Below are 12,705 nucleotides of genomic sequence, written 5' to 3'. Positions count from 1 at the left end.
TCAGTGTAGTGATGGGCAAGTAGCCATTCAGTGTGCCTAAACAGCAACCTGCTTGGTCATGGTTTCTTCCAGGTAACCAGACAAGGAAAGTTTTGCAACCTAACAGTTGATTCCTCTTCTACTGCATTTCAGGTCACTGCTGTGCCACAAAGGGTGGACCAATTTAAAATTACAAGGCTTTTTAAATCAAATCACAGGGAAAGGGGCCAATTCATATCAAGTTCCCCATCTTTTGATTCATCTATTTCTTGAACAACTATGAATTTTAATTGGTTACTAATACAGTTAAAGCCTATCTGCTTGCCACTAAACAGGACATTTTACTACATAGGCGCACTGTTAACAGTTGTTCTGTTACAAAGCCCACTAAAGATATAAATCCATTAAGAGGAGTAATTGTGAAATTACGAGTTTCCGTTTGGCTTTATATACACATCCAGGCACTAAACAAGATCATTTACGGTTAAGTGCTCCAAACTTCCCAGAAGTAATGGCTGGTAATATTTTCATGGTATGGAAAGTGTCCATGCTAGTCTACATTTTCAGTTCACACAATAAATTATTCCACTTTGGAGCTAGCTATTTTAGTGCTTGACCTTAGGACATTTTTATTTTTGCCTCAGGTTCATCTTTTGAATAATAATAATAAAAAAAAACAGGCTTTTAACTCAATGTATCTAGTAAGGCTTATTTTCTGCAGGGAAGTGATCTGGGGTGTTGCAGAGTGTAATACCGGCATAGGCAAACTCGGCCCTCCAGATGTTTTGGAACTACAACTCCCATCATCCCTGACCACTGGTCCCGTTAGCTAGGGATGATGGGAGTTGTAGTCTCAAAACATCTGGAGGGACGAGTTTGCCTATGCCTGGTGTAATACCCTGAATCACAAATGTTGTCATTCGTGAATATAATAAAAGGGGAACAAATCTGTTACAGTACAAAGAAAGCTTTACTGCATATGTGAGCAAGCACCCTGCTTTTGAAATTACATAGCTCTGAAAGCTTTTGCAACATACAAAGCTGCCTAAAACTTGACAAGTTAGTTCTAATTCCTAGCTGACATTCACTCTTCAAGACATACAGCCAGTTTAACTGTAACTGCAATTATTCAAGGCCTACAAAGACCTTCCAAGTGACACAAGCCAATGGCGGTTGTGGAGCAAAAAATGGTTTTCTGACCACTATCTTCATTCCACCTCCATAAACACCTTAACAAACCATCACCAAACAACCACAGGTACAGTTATACCAATCAGATTACAGTTCCTCCTATACAGCCACCCTGTGAAATCACAGCATTTCTGGAGAGTTTGATGCTTGGATATGTGATTTCTCAAAGGTATCAGCTTATTTAAAGAGAGAAATGAAGGTCATGTGACATGAGCCTTCAATGGTTTAAGATTTCCAGCAGGGGTGGTGGACAGAAAAATGCATACCATGATGTTTTTGAAACTCTTTCCGCATACTGTACAATGTCATTTCAGGAGTGGAGGGGGCGTTAGCACCCTTTTCCCTTCCTTGTTCTCCCCATTTCTTCTATCTGGCAATAAAGCGGTTAGGCTGAGGCTGCCAGGCAATCCTGCACTTGACCTCCAGTAGCGCTGAACTATCTAGACCAGAGCAGGAAGGCTTTGGGTGCGTGGGAAAGGAGAAAGACACCTCTTCTTCCTGCTGCTGAATGGTCCTCTTCCCCTAAGTTCTTAGGCATCACTGCAATGTTGCTGCTTTATCCTAGCCGGAGCTCTGAACAAGAGAACTCCTTAGAACACATTGCACTATTTCCTTGTGGTTCATCACTTTTTCTTAAGTTGCATAGCACCTCAAATTTACTAGGTGTTTTGGCAGTCTGGTGTCAGAATGCCTCTCATACTGAACTGACCCAAGATCTAAAGATGAAGTACAGGAAACTAACAAACAAACAAAGAGGGCAGGGCACTAGTATGGTGTCTCACTAACTCTTGAGCTCCCTGATCTTTTGCAATCCTCAGCCTTCTTCCTCTCCACAAACAAAATAGGGCTGTTAAACTTTTTGCCTTCGTTAACTGTATCGTGAAGAGTCAGAAGGCTTATTTAGCGCCGAAAGCTGCAATTCTAACCCTACTTAGCTGGGAGCAAGCCCCACTGAATTCAATGGGACTTACTACTGCGCAGGCATGGTTAGGGTTTTGCTGTAAAACATTAACACACAAATACGAGTAGTGAGATCTAATACGGGAAAAACAAGAGCTGTTGAGTCTTCCAGCAGTGTGCACTTCTGAAGTTAATGCACCTCCCAGAAGAGGCCCACAGCTGTTGATAGGTCAAAAGCCCTGTGAAGCTTCAAAGCCTTTTGTACACCTTTAGCCTGACCTACTCAGTGATCTGCACATTATTTTCGTTTCACTGCACTAAGGCCAAGACAAAACTTCAGAAGCCACAAGTATCTGCTTTCTTGCCAGTATCACGTCTGTTGTGTGGTTCTTTATAAGGACATATGTACAGGTATAACATTCTAAAATAAAGAACCAACCAACCGAGTTACTGCATTTTTAAAGAGTATCTTAACTTCACATATCCTGCTTTTCTTTACAGAAATACCCAACAGCTTCCCTAAGATTCCAATATCCCTTCTAAGTACCAATGAGGCATAGACATGCTCAGCTTTAGCAGTGTGGCATCACTACAAGCCTTCAGAGCATTCCCTGGCCCTAACTGTCTATCACATATTAGTGGCCTTGTGCATGCATATTTAACAAAAGAAATTAATAAACAGGTACCCAAATAAGCTGCGGTAAAGCCTATATAATATTTTGTGGAGAAGTTTCCATTAAGGCCAAAACAATTGTTTTTAAACACAACATGCCCATTTTTAGCATTCTTTTTTTGTGGGAGGGAATATTGTCTATGTGAATTCCAACCAATTTCAAAACTGCAATCCTAAATACTTACTAGTGAGTAAACCCCACTGGACACAGTAGGGCTTTCTCCTGAGTAAACACACACAAGATTTTTCTGTGTGTGAAACTAAAAAGTTTACTTTCAAGTCATTAGAAACCGCTCCTTCAGGAAGCTGGTTCCAAGTTTTGATTTCCCAATAAGCTACAGGAAGACAGAAAATGAAACCAAAAGGATCACAGACTAATTCTAAAGGAATTGATGTGGGGGGAGGAGGGATATCTGAAAGGTGGCGCTTTGCCCTGGATCTTAGGCAGGTCAATCGAAAAATCCTGTTATTGTAAGAAAAAGATCAACAACTTTTGGGGTGTCCTGGCTTTTACTTTTTCAAATATGGCAGCTCTATAAATGGCCTATATAAAATTGATCGCCAAAAAGCATGGTTGCAAACACGGTTTGCAATCCTGTTACTCACCCACTCCCTTCCACTCCCCAGCCATAGAGCCCAATGGGGTTTTCCCATTGTTTATAACAATGCAAGTTATAAAACAAGTCTCGCTGGCATAGAAAAGAAAAAATAATGATGGTTTCATATTAATGTGGACAATTATATGGCAAGTACTTCTACTGCCAAGTAAACCCATGACAGAGTTTCTTAAGACAGAGATCCTATAAAATCCTGAACCTTGGCCATTAAAGTGGTTGTCACCTGTAATCTAACCTTGTATGCCAACCATTGGCTGAGGCATTGTGACATCACAGAATGTTCACAACAGTCCTTCTTGCTGAGAAGAAGGGACAGTCACGTGCTTGCAATGTTGTTGCTGTGTAAGGAGTGGAAAACCAGCCATGGAAAAGCAAAGGCATGCATTGATTAGCATAAGGGACTGAATCAGAGGTGCTTGGAAGATCAAGTCCTGAGTAATTGAGGGGGATTTACTTCAAGGAAAAGTAAAGGCTGAAAAGCTGAGTGGAAAGAGGACTCATGAGGCAGATCAGCTGTCTCTAATCCCTTTAGTGTATAAAGCTAGTGTAGATAGAAGCTTGAAGACCAAGCCATGAACTAGAATAATTCAGGGTCAAATTGTTTCCCTGAACTAAGCGGCCTAAGCCCTCTATGGGCATCATTAGGCTAACCTTACGGAATCGTTATAACAATTGTCAGCGTAAGTAAAGCATGTCAAACATGGTAAAGATGCAACATATTATTCAAGGAGCCTACAATACAAGAATCTGAGGAAGGGGTGGGAAGGAGGCAGCAGAAAACTCAAATATGGTGGGCTGGCGGTGTCAATTAGAAGAGGACACTGGGGGGAAATCTATCCCACTGCCTAGAGATGGGAGTGTTATGTGTTAACAGAAGTAGGCAGAGGCACAAGAGAGTTAAAGAGACATGAGGTACGGAGATAGGTGGGGGTGAATTTTAGAAATTAATCTGAAATACTTAGCCAAGTCTTTGGCTACAGGTAGCCAGTAAAAAGGAAAAAAATGTATGTTATATTTACCTAAGTACAAAGGTGTCTTAAGGGAGGGGAAACAAAAAAAAAAAAAAAAAAGGAGTCTTAAGTGAGAGGAACTTTTACCAAAGCGTGGGTCAAGCCTTGGATCTAGCCAAGATGTGGTCTTGTTCTTATGGTTTATGTAGTAAATTTCTCCATCCTGGGTCATGGCTTGTTCCCATCCATCAGGGAGCGGGCCTGTAACACAGAAGGAAGCAATTCATAGTAGGCTCTGCTTTGCCCCTACTGAAAAAGTTTTTATTAAGAACCCCCAAAAATGATTTACACAGCACACAGCACACATGAAACTAATAGTTTCAGTCTCTAGTAGCTCTGGAGGTGTGGGGGACAGAGAAAGATGCTGTGTTATAGTAACACATTCGTTTCGTGCATCTGGAGTGAAAAATCTCACCCTACCCCAGAGTTCACCCTATTTTTTATTTGCTCAAAATTTGCCCTATTCCCAAGATTTAACGCAGGTGGTGGTAAATGCACATGCAGGAGACCAGTCTCTGGGCCCAAAGACCTTATAGTCTGTATGTATAAAGCAACTATTTCTGTCTTTGTTTCTCCTTTATCGCCTTTTAGGAGCATTCAATATTTCAGAAGCATTTAGGATCTAACTTTTGGCTACCTTTGTGTCCTTGTTTAGTTTTTCTAAATGATTCCCCATATGTTGCACTTCATTTTTAAAGAATGTGAGTTGGCTGGCAATTTGCGGAGTCATTAGGAAGGTTGCAAAAAGTGTTACGACACTGTAGCAGGCAGTATTTTCTCCTGGACTCAGTGAGGGCCAGTATGGGCCATACTAAGATGGACTTGGGCTGAGTAGACCACAGTCATAGACTCACTAGATAAGATGCCCTGCCAGATACTTTCTCCGTTACTATCTATAGAATGGAAACAGTGATCACCCACTTCTTTCAGGACTGACAAGAGCATAGATGAACTAGAAACCGTGATGCATTTTGTACACTAAAATAACTATGTAGACTGTTAATCATAGAAGCATTTGTTTATTGGCGGGAAACAGCAATGTTCTATTTTTCTTCAGTGTCCCATCTTAATGAGCAGTGAGCTAATGTTCAGCATCAAAACATCACAGAAGCACAACATGCTCCACTTATCTCCAATGCAAATTCCAAATACGCCCATTAATTATGTAAATGTATGCATATGAAGTAGAAAGTGAAGAGGGTTAACTAATAGGCTTTTAGTGTTGCTCATCCACTGAGCAGAGAGAATGAAGTCTTAAGTTAGGAAGGACCACCCAAGATAGCACATATGGAGAGAGTACGTTGAGGAGGAAAGTTTATTAGTAATACATTACACTGCCTTTCCACAACACTCAAAAGGAAGGGGGTAAAAATTGTATTTCACAATAACTCAGATACAGCCATGCCCACCATCTTTGCACCTCCAGTTCTTCTCCCTCAGCAGCCTGAAGGTTTCCTTCTCTCTTTCCTCTTATTATCCATTGCTGCCTTTTATGCCCTGAAATCCCTCCCAGATTTTCCAGTGTCATCTACTTCCCTTCAAAATCTACATTGTCCATGAAGCTGTTCTTGACCCTCCATTCACCCAATTTCAACAAAATCTAAGTACCTGTCTGTCCCCCCCATGTTCTACACTGTCAACAAACATCTGGATGAGAGGATCCAGTAGGCATCTCAAATGGGAAGGCTGTAGGAAATGGGGTTCTGCAAGGAACTCCACTGGGACCAGTGTTTTCTAACTTGCTTTAAAAAGGATTCGGAATTAGGAGTTTGTAATGAGGTAACCAAGTTTGATGAGGATGCCATGGCTTTGTACTACTGCTTCCATCATTGGAAGCAGTATGCCTCTGAAAGCCAACTGCTAGGAATTGCAAGTGAGTAAAGTGCTGTTGCAGTCATGTCCTGCTTCTGGGCTTCCCAAACGCTTCTGGTTGGTTGCCTCTGAACACCAGCCTCTGGGGATCATGAAATGCAGCGGGCTATCACACTCATATACTTCTTGTTGGCTTTCCATGGGCATCTGGTTAGACACTGTGAGAACAGAATTCGGAACTAAATTAGTTCTTGGTTTAATTCAGCTGGCTCTTCTTATATCCCCCTGTTCTCTTTCAGCTGTCAACTCTTGGACTGAAAGCCACCAGGGCCAGGACCTATTTTAGCTCATGCTGCAAAGCACTATGTACACGGACAGGAAGTATTTTAGCAATCAGGATTTCTCGTTATTTTTAAAAGATAATGGCCAGCCCAAGATTACTTAATAAGTTGCATTGCTAAGGATGAATTCGAACACATCCAGCATTTTATCCTGGACACTCCACCAGGATTTCCACAGTGCATACATTGTAAAAACTCCCACCTTCTTCAAAAAATGCATAGGTGTCTAATAAAAGAAGGCACAGGAAAACAGAAACGTAGCAGAAACATCGTTTGCTCCTGTTCCACTTTCAAAGCAGCATAAATCCCTTGCATAAAAAGCGTAGGGCCGTAGGCAAAGCAGAAAGTACGCCCCGAGATTTGCAAACAAGCTATATTTGTGCCAGCTTTTACTAGACCAGACCCAATGGTGGGTCTCTACCAATAGGAGTTTGCAAGTGCAGGAGGTATCACTGGCTGCTGTAATATTGCCCATTTTTGCCACAAATTCTGCTCGTTGCAAGTGGAGACGCAGAATCACACGGCACGAAATGAGTGGACTACATTTTGACGTTGTGGTTGCAGCTAAATCTGGGGTAGTTTAACACTGTTACGACTCCTGTCCCCTCCCATTCACCCCAATACCCATGCGTCATGCTCCTTCTTTGATACTTCTAAGTATCTCACTCCAGGCAAACCACTTAGTAGCTATCATTATTAACCAAAGGGATTAGCAATATGCATTACTGTACACACACACACACACGCATACTGAATCAAGACTACCATGCAGCCTTTTAGAAGCATCACCACTTCCCAACTGACGGCTTTGAAAGGGAAGAAAAATCATAACTTTGCCCCGCCCCACCTTTTGGTGGATAGAGTAATTGACTGATTCTCAATTTGATCTTTTGTTGTTGCTGCAAGTATGCCTCCCCTCCCACAACACAATCAAACACAGTACCAAACGTGAACCTCTCCTCTTTTCTAACAGATCCATTGAGTCACTGCAGTAGTCCTCCCTCAAAAATTTCCAGTTTCTCTCTCATCCATGCCCAACTTCCCACTTCAATCATCGCATGAAAAGTTGCAACCACCATCATTACTTTTGGTAAACTACAAAAATTAAAGCTGCAGAAAGTGACAATTCCTACATAATCTGAGCTCTTAAAAGTCACCATCCAATGTTATGTGATCCATCTGTAATCTTTATTAAAGCCATGCAATTTCACATCCGAGAAGCCAGGTGTTCAAGTTTTAAAAATGCAGTTGTGTAACTCAATAATATACAAAATAATAGCTAGCACAGAATTCAGAGCTACAGTACCCCTGAGAGCTTGTTTAGATTAGGGATGGAGAACTTAAGGCCCTCCAAATATTGTTGGACTACAACTCTCATTGTTTCTGTCTATTGGTTTGCTCAGTGGGTCTGATGGGAACTGGAGTCCAACAACATCTAGAGGCCAATTGGTTTCCCACCCCTAGTTTAGATAAAGCAAGAAGTGGGTATACAATAAGAAAAGCAATGGCAAGGAAAGTTGCTTTGCTCTGCCTTTCCAACAAAGAATCAGCATTGCACAGGGAACTCATCTTAACACTGCACCTATGTATAATCACCACAACTGTTCCCCATCTGGCATTCAGACAGCTGAAGGACTAGCATAGGTTAAGGGCCTGTAGCTACATGGCACATGTCTCAAGAGTTTAGAGCAGGTTCCCCACTTCAGTCAACCTCCATGAATTGGAAAGTGACAGAAACTGCAACAGGAGGGAGCCAGACCTAGCATTTTAATTAGTGCCATGTTTTAAAGTAATGCCTGTAGAGGAGGACCATTGGCTTTTTTTGAATGAGAGATCGGCTGTCATAGGCAAGAATGGGTTGTGCAGCTACTGAGCCACTTCCCCAAAAAGGGATCGAGCAAAGCAGTGCTGACTTTTTCAAAAGGTATTGCATGAGTCAAATGTTAGGAAAAACACCATGAAATCACACCAGATAGGAGAGAAATACATCACAATTGTAATAAAAATGAAGGCAGAAAAAGGCAGAAAAGATTTAAGAGGACGAGAGAGAGAAACAAGAGAAGGGGTTATGTTGACTAACATGTAGTAACCAGAGCAGCATATGAACTTTGATACTTTTTAAAAGCAGACTTGAATATTTCAAAAGAAACAGTTGAATCTCACTTCTCTATCTTGGAAGTACAGTGGGTCCCTTGTTAATTATACAAATCTGTATTATTTTTAATTGGGTGTTCTACCTCCTCGGTGGAAGCACCAGTATATAGCAATTATATGGGACATAAACTATTTAGGAATTGAAGCATATGTAGTAATGACAGACTGCACTTCAGCAATGCAAAACTTTTCGCTGTGAAATACTAAACTGCTTGACGCAAGTTCATTGAAGATTTTTGTTGATTTCTCCTTACCAGTTGCTGAATTCATGATGCTCTGTTGCACCGGAGGACTTGTGGGAGCTGTAACATTCATCTGAGAAAGGAGGGCCTTCCGTGGATCCTGCCATGTTGTTGTCTGATCAATGTGACTGAGACAAAACAGAACGAGGAATTTAGACAACATGCAATACTCAAGGTTACAAGTGACTGGAAAAGCAAGCACCAAAACATGAGGCCACACAAAAGGAGTATCAGATGATTTGTTCTTCACAAAGAATAGCTCCAATCATTGGAGGCATGGGCTAGCATCTAAAAAAAGTGAATACAGTGGTGCCTCGCAAAACGAAATTAATTCGTTCTGCGAGTATTTTCGTCTTGTGAATTTTTTCGTCTTGCGAAGCACCACTGTGCATTGACGGTTTCCCATAGGAATGCATTGGCAGTTTAAAAAAAAAAGGCGCAAGACGTTTTCGTCTTGCAAAGCAAGCCCATAGGGAAATCCGTCTTGCGAAGCAACTCAGAAAACGAAAAACTCTTTCGTCTTGCGAGTTTTTCGTCTTGTGAGTTTTTCGTCTTGCGAGGTACCACTGTAATTCAACATACCCAACAGGCGTTTGGCTTGAGTGCTCCACCAACAGCAGGTTCCCATGGTATATAATGAACTGTTTTTGAAACAGGAGCATCTTGGAATACAAATTTGCAGTATGGCATGGGAGGGTCTGCTGTTTAAAGGCCAGAAGCAATCTCACCGGAAAGTCTGCAAGAGGGGCATGTCTAAAGTGGCTCTTCGGACCTCCGCCATATCATGTTGGTCTGCTGTCAAACAATACAGGTTCCAGCTGCTTTGGCATAAGGGCAAAAATTGTCAGGGGAGTCAGCTAAAACTAGAGGGCTACACAAGGACGGGGACTACAGGAGACAGGATCAATTCTGAATGCAGTCAGCTGAGGGTTGACCATCTTTGACATGTTTCCATGCTTCCAATGGTAACTGGGAGTATAATTAGCATTCTTATATAAAAAGATTTTTCCAAATATAAATTTAACCATGATGGGGGGGGGGGGCAAGTAACTGTTTATAGATATGTGTCCAAAAAGAACAGTATTATTTCAGATGGCACAAAAACCTAACTATTTTCACAGGGGCGGGGGGAGGCTAGTCACATCTCACCTAAATATTAGTAATGTTTTGTTGTTATGCAACTGCCCAATTACAATGAATCTGCTACCAACAAGGCAAGCTAACTCATGCATAAAAGTAGCTTTCTCCCAACCCGCCTTTAAAGTGTGTTTTTACTACCTGCTTCATTTCCACTTCCTCAAATCTGCTTACTCAGAATTCCAGGAACACAAACAGCAGAGAAATGCACTTGGGATTAGATATCAGACTGCTCTAATGAGCCAGTTGTCATTCTTTGGAACATGTGCGTGCCTGTTGCATCACAGGCAACGCGCCCGAGGAGAAGGCCAGGAAAAGATGACACCAGTGTACACAGACACAAACTAAGTTTCACTTCCTTGCCTCCATTCTCTACACACACACACACACACACACACACACCCTTTTTTTTCTTTTGCCCAATCAGCATGAGCTTTCTTTTACCAAATGCTTTTGGGCCAATAGTAATGCTGCTGCAACCCACAGTCCTCTGTTCCATTTAGTACATTTCTGATTTTTAGCCATTTTGGGCACACATTTTAAGTAAGCCCCACAGGAGTGGAAACAAGACAGCATGGTTCTTCTTGAACTTTTTTGTGCTTTAGATAACCATTTTAGTTTGTAGTGGTTTGCAGACAAGCACATTTATTTATATCATTGGTTTTCAGCCAGTATGCCGTGGCACCTTGTGGTGCCTGAATGGTGGTCAGGGGTGCCACAATAAACACTGGCCTCTGTCCCTCTTTCATTCCTTCATTCCCTCCTCTGATGCCCTCTTGAGTCTCTGCCTCCCAAAGGCTTGCATGGCTGTTTGTTGCAGCAGCACTGGCTGCAAGCTCTCCAGACAAATGGTGCCTCTGGGGCTGGCCAGTGGGTGCTTCCCAGGCCCCTGTGGAGCAGTGTGAGGAGACACCTCTCTTTGGGGTAAGGGGGCAGCTCAGAGACCAGGGGCGGCAGCTGCGGCTGCCCAAAGGACTCCCAAGGAGAGGGGAGGAGGTTGAAGGAGCACTCCACAAAAGAGGGTGTTCGAAAAAGGGTGAGGGGCTGCCAGCTCTGCAGGCAAGGGGTGACATAACTGGGCTCCTGAGCCCCACAGGGATGCCACAGAAAGAATGTAGATTGTCAAGGGAGCCATAGACTCAAAAAAGGTTGAAAGGCTCCGATTTATATTATTACTGCCACAGAAAGGCCACTCAAAAGTTGTTCGTGTATTGAACACCCTGATAAACAAAAAGTGCAAGCACAATTAGGTAGGGCAGTGGGCATGTTTGTGCACATCTGGCAACACACAGATTTGTCAGACAAGTCACTGCTATTCAGAGCCAAAAAACTATCCTGGCCAAAACTTTCAGATTTACTTATTTATTTAGCTATTTCAACATGGTCATGCAGACTTCTGAGTGCACAATGATCTTTCTTAGTTCAGCTTTAGATAATTTCATGTTTAAGTCTTCATGAAAAGGGAGTGCCGAAAGTTTTAGATTATTTTTCCAATCCTCTTTTAATAAACATCCATTAAAGTAACAACTAATCCCCGCCCTCCCTTCTCTCTCACACACACAGTGGAAAAAAAAGCTCAGATCACAATAAAGCTTTTGAAAAAATAATACTAAAAAGTTAGAGCAACTGATGAAGCTAATGTACATTTGTGGCAAAACGTATCAGCAATTTCTCCCTGATCCCTCTAGAGCCAAATTAAATATTTTGGACTGCCTGCTTTGTGCTGTTTACAAAGAGTTTGGCTCCCACTCCTTTAGTAAAGACTGTTCTTCAGAGGCAAATCTCTGGCTCCCTACTCGGCTTATGTCTCATGTTACAGTTTCCATAACCAACTTCTTTTAGAGAGGAAAGAACAGAGCATTGAGAGGTTAAGAAGTTTCATGACTTTTGAAACAACAAATTTATTCAGCAAGCAAGAAATAAGTGCTAGGTAGTGGGCCTTAAAACACACTAGGAAGAGAAGACTAGAAATGCATAGGGAGAAAAGCAGGCATATACTCAGGCTATTGTTTATCACTATTTCTAACAATTGAAGAGTCTTGTGGAACCTTGAAGACTAACAAATTGTTTTTGGCATAAGGTTCCATGGACTCAATCCCACTTCATCAGATGCAGGCTTGAGTCCATGAAAGCTTATGCTATAATAAATAGGTTAGTCTTTAAGGGGTGCCATTAGACTTTTTGATTGTTTTTGCTACAAGTGACTCCCAGCTAAGTTGTAGGGGGATTTGGGTACCTCTGCAGCTAACTGCACAGGCTGCTCCCCTTTACAATGCTTTGCTGGACAAATCAGGGTTCAGGAAACAGCATGGAGGTCAACTAGGAAACAATACAAATAGCTATGCTCAAAATATTGACCAGATTAACTGGGCTCTCTAGCTCCTGAATAGTAACCACCTCTTATCTAAACGCAGGGCGTGGGTGGCGCTGTGGTCTAAACCACTGAGCCTCTTGGGCTTGCTGATCGAAAGGCCGGTGGTTCGAACTTCCGCAACAGGGTGAGCTCCTGTTGCTCGGTCTCAGCTCGTGCCAACCTAGCAGTTCGAAAGCACATCAAAGTGCAAGTACCGCTCCGGCGGGAAGGTAAACGGCGTTTCCATGCACTGCTCTGGTTTCATCAGAAGCGGCTTAGTCATGCTGGCCACATGA

The 12,705-nt window shown here is 42.2% G+C and overlaps 1 protein-coding gene across 8 annotated transcripts in view; it reads right to left on the bottom strand.

Annotated features, from left to right (window-relative positions):
- The window catches only part of YAP1 (Yes1 associated transcriptional regulator), an 83,255-nt gene that overhangs the window by 33,339 nt on the left and 37,211 nt on the right, over positions 1-12,705 (bottom strand). For 4 of the 8 annotated variants that reach the window (XM_083436578.1, XM_083436576.1, XM_083436579.1 and 1 more), the window contains exons 3-4: positions 8,932-9,047; positions 4,458-4,571 (exon numbers count right to left, since the gene is read on the bottom strand). In XM_083436578.1, coding sequence (XP_083292704.1) covers positions 4,458-4,571; positions 8,932-9,047 — 230 coding nt within the window. The remainder of the gene's footprint in view (positions 1-4,457; positions 4,572-8,931; positions 9,048-12,705) is intronic. The other 4 variants (XM_083436582.1, XM_083436580.1, XM_083436583.1 and 1 more) reach the window with 1 other exon arrangement.

Source organism: Podarcis tiliguerta (assembly GCF_965153285.1).
Source record: "Podarcis tiliguerta genome assembly, chromosome: 4".
Taxonomy (NCBI): Eukaryota; Metazoa; Chordata; class Lepidosauria; order Squamata; family Lacertidae; genus Podarcis; species Podarcis tiliguerta.
The sequence above is the reverse complement of the archived record's forward strand: the minus strand, read 5'-3'. Positions and strand labels throughout refer to the sequence as shown.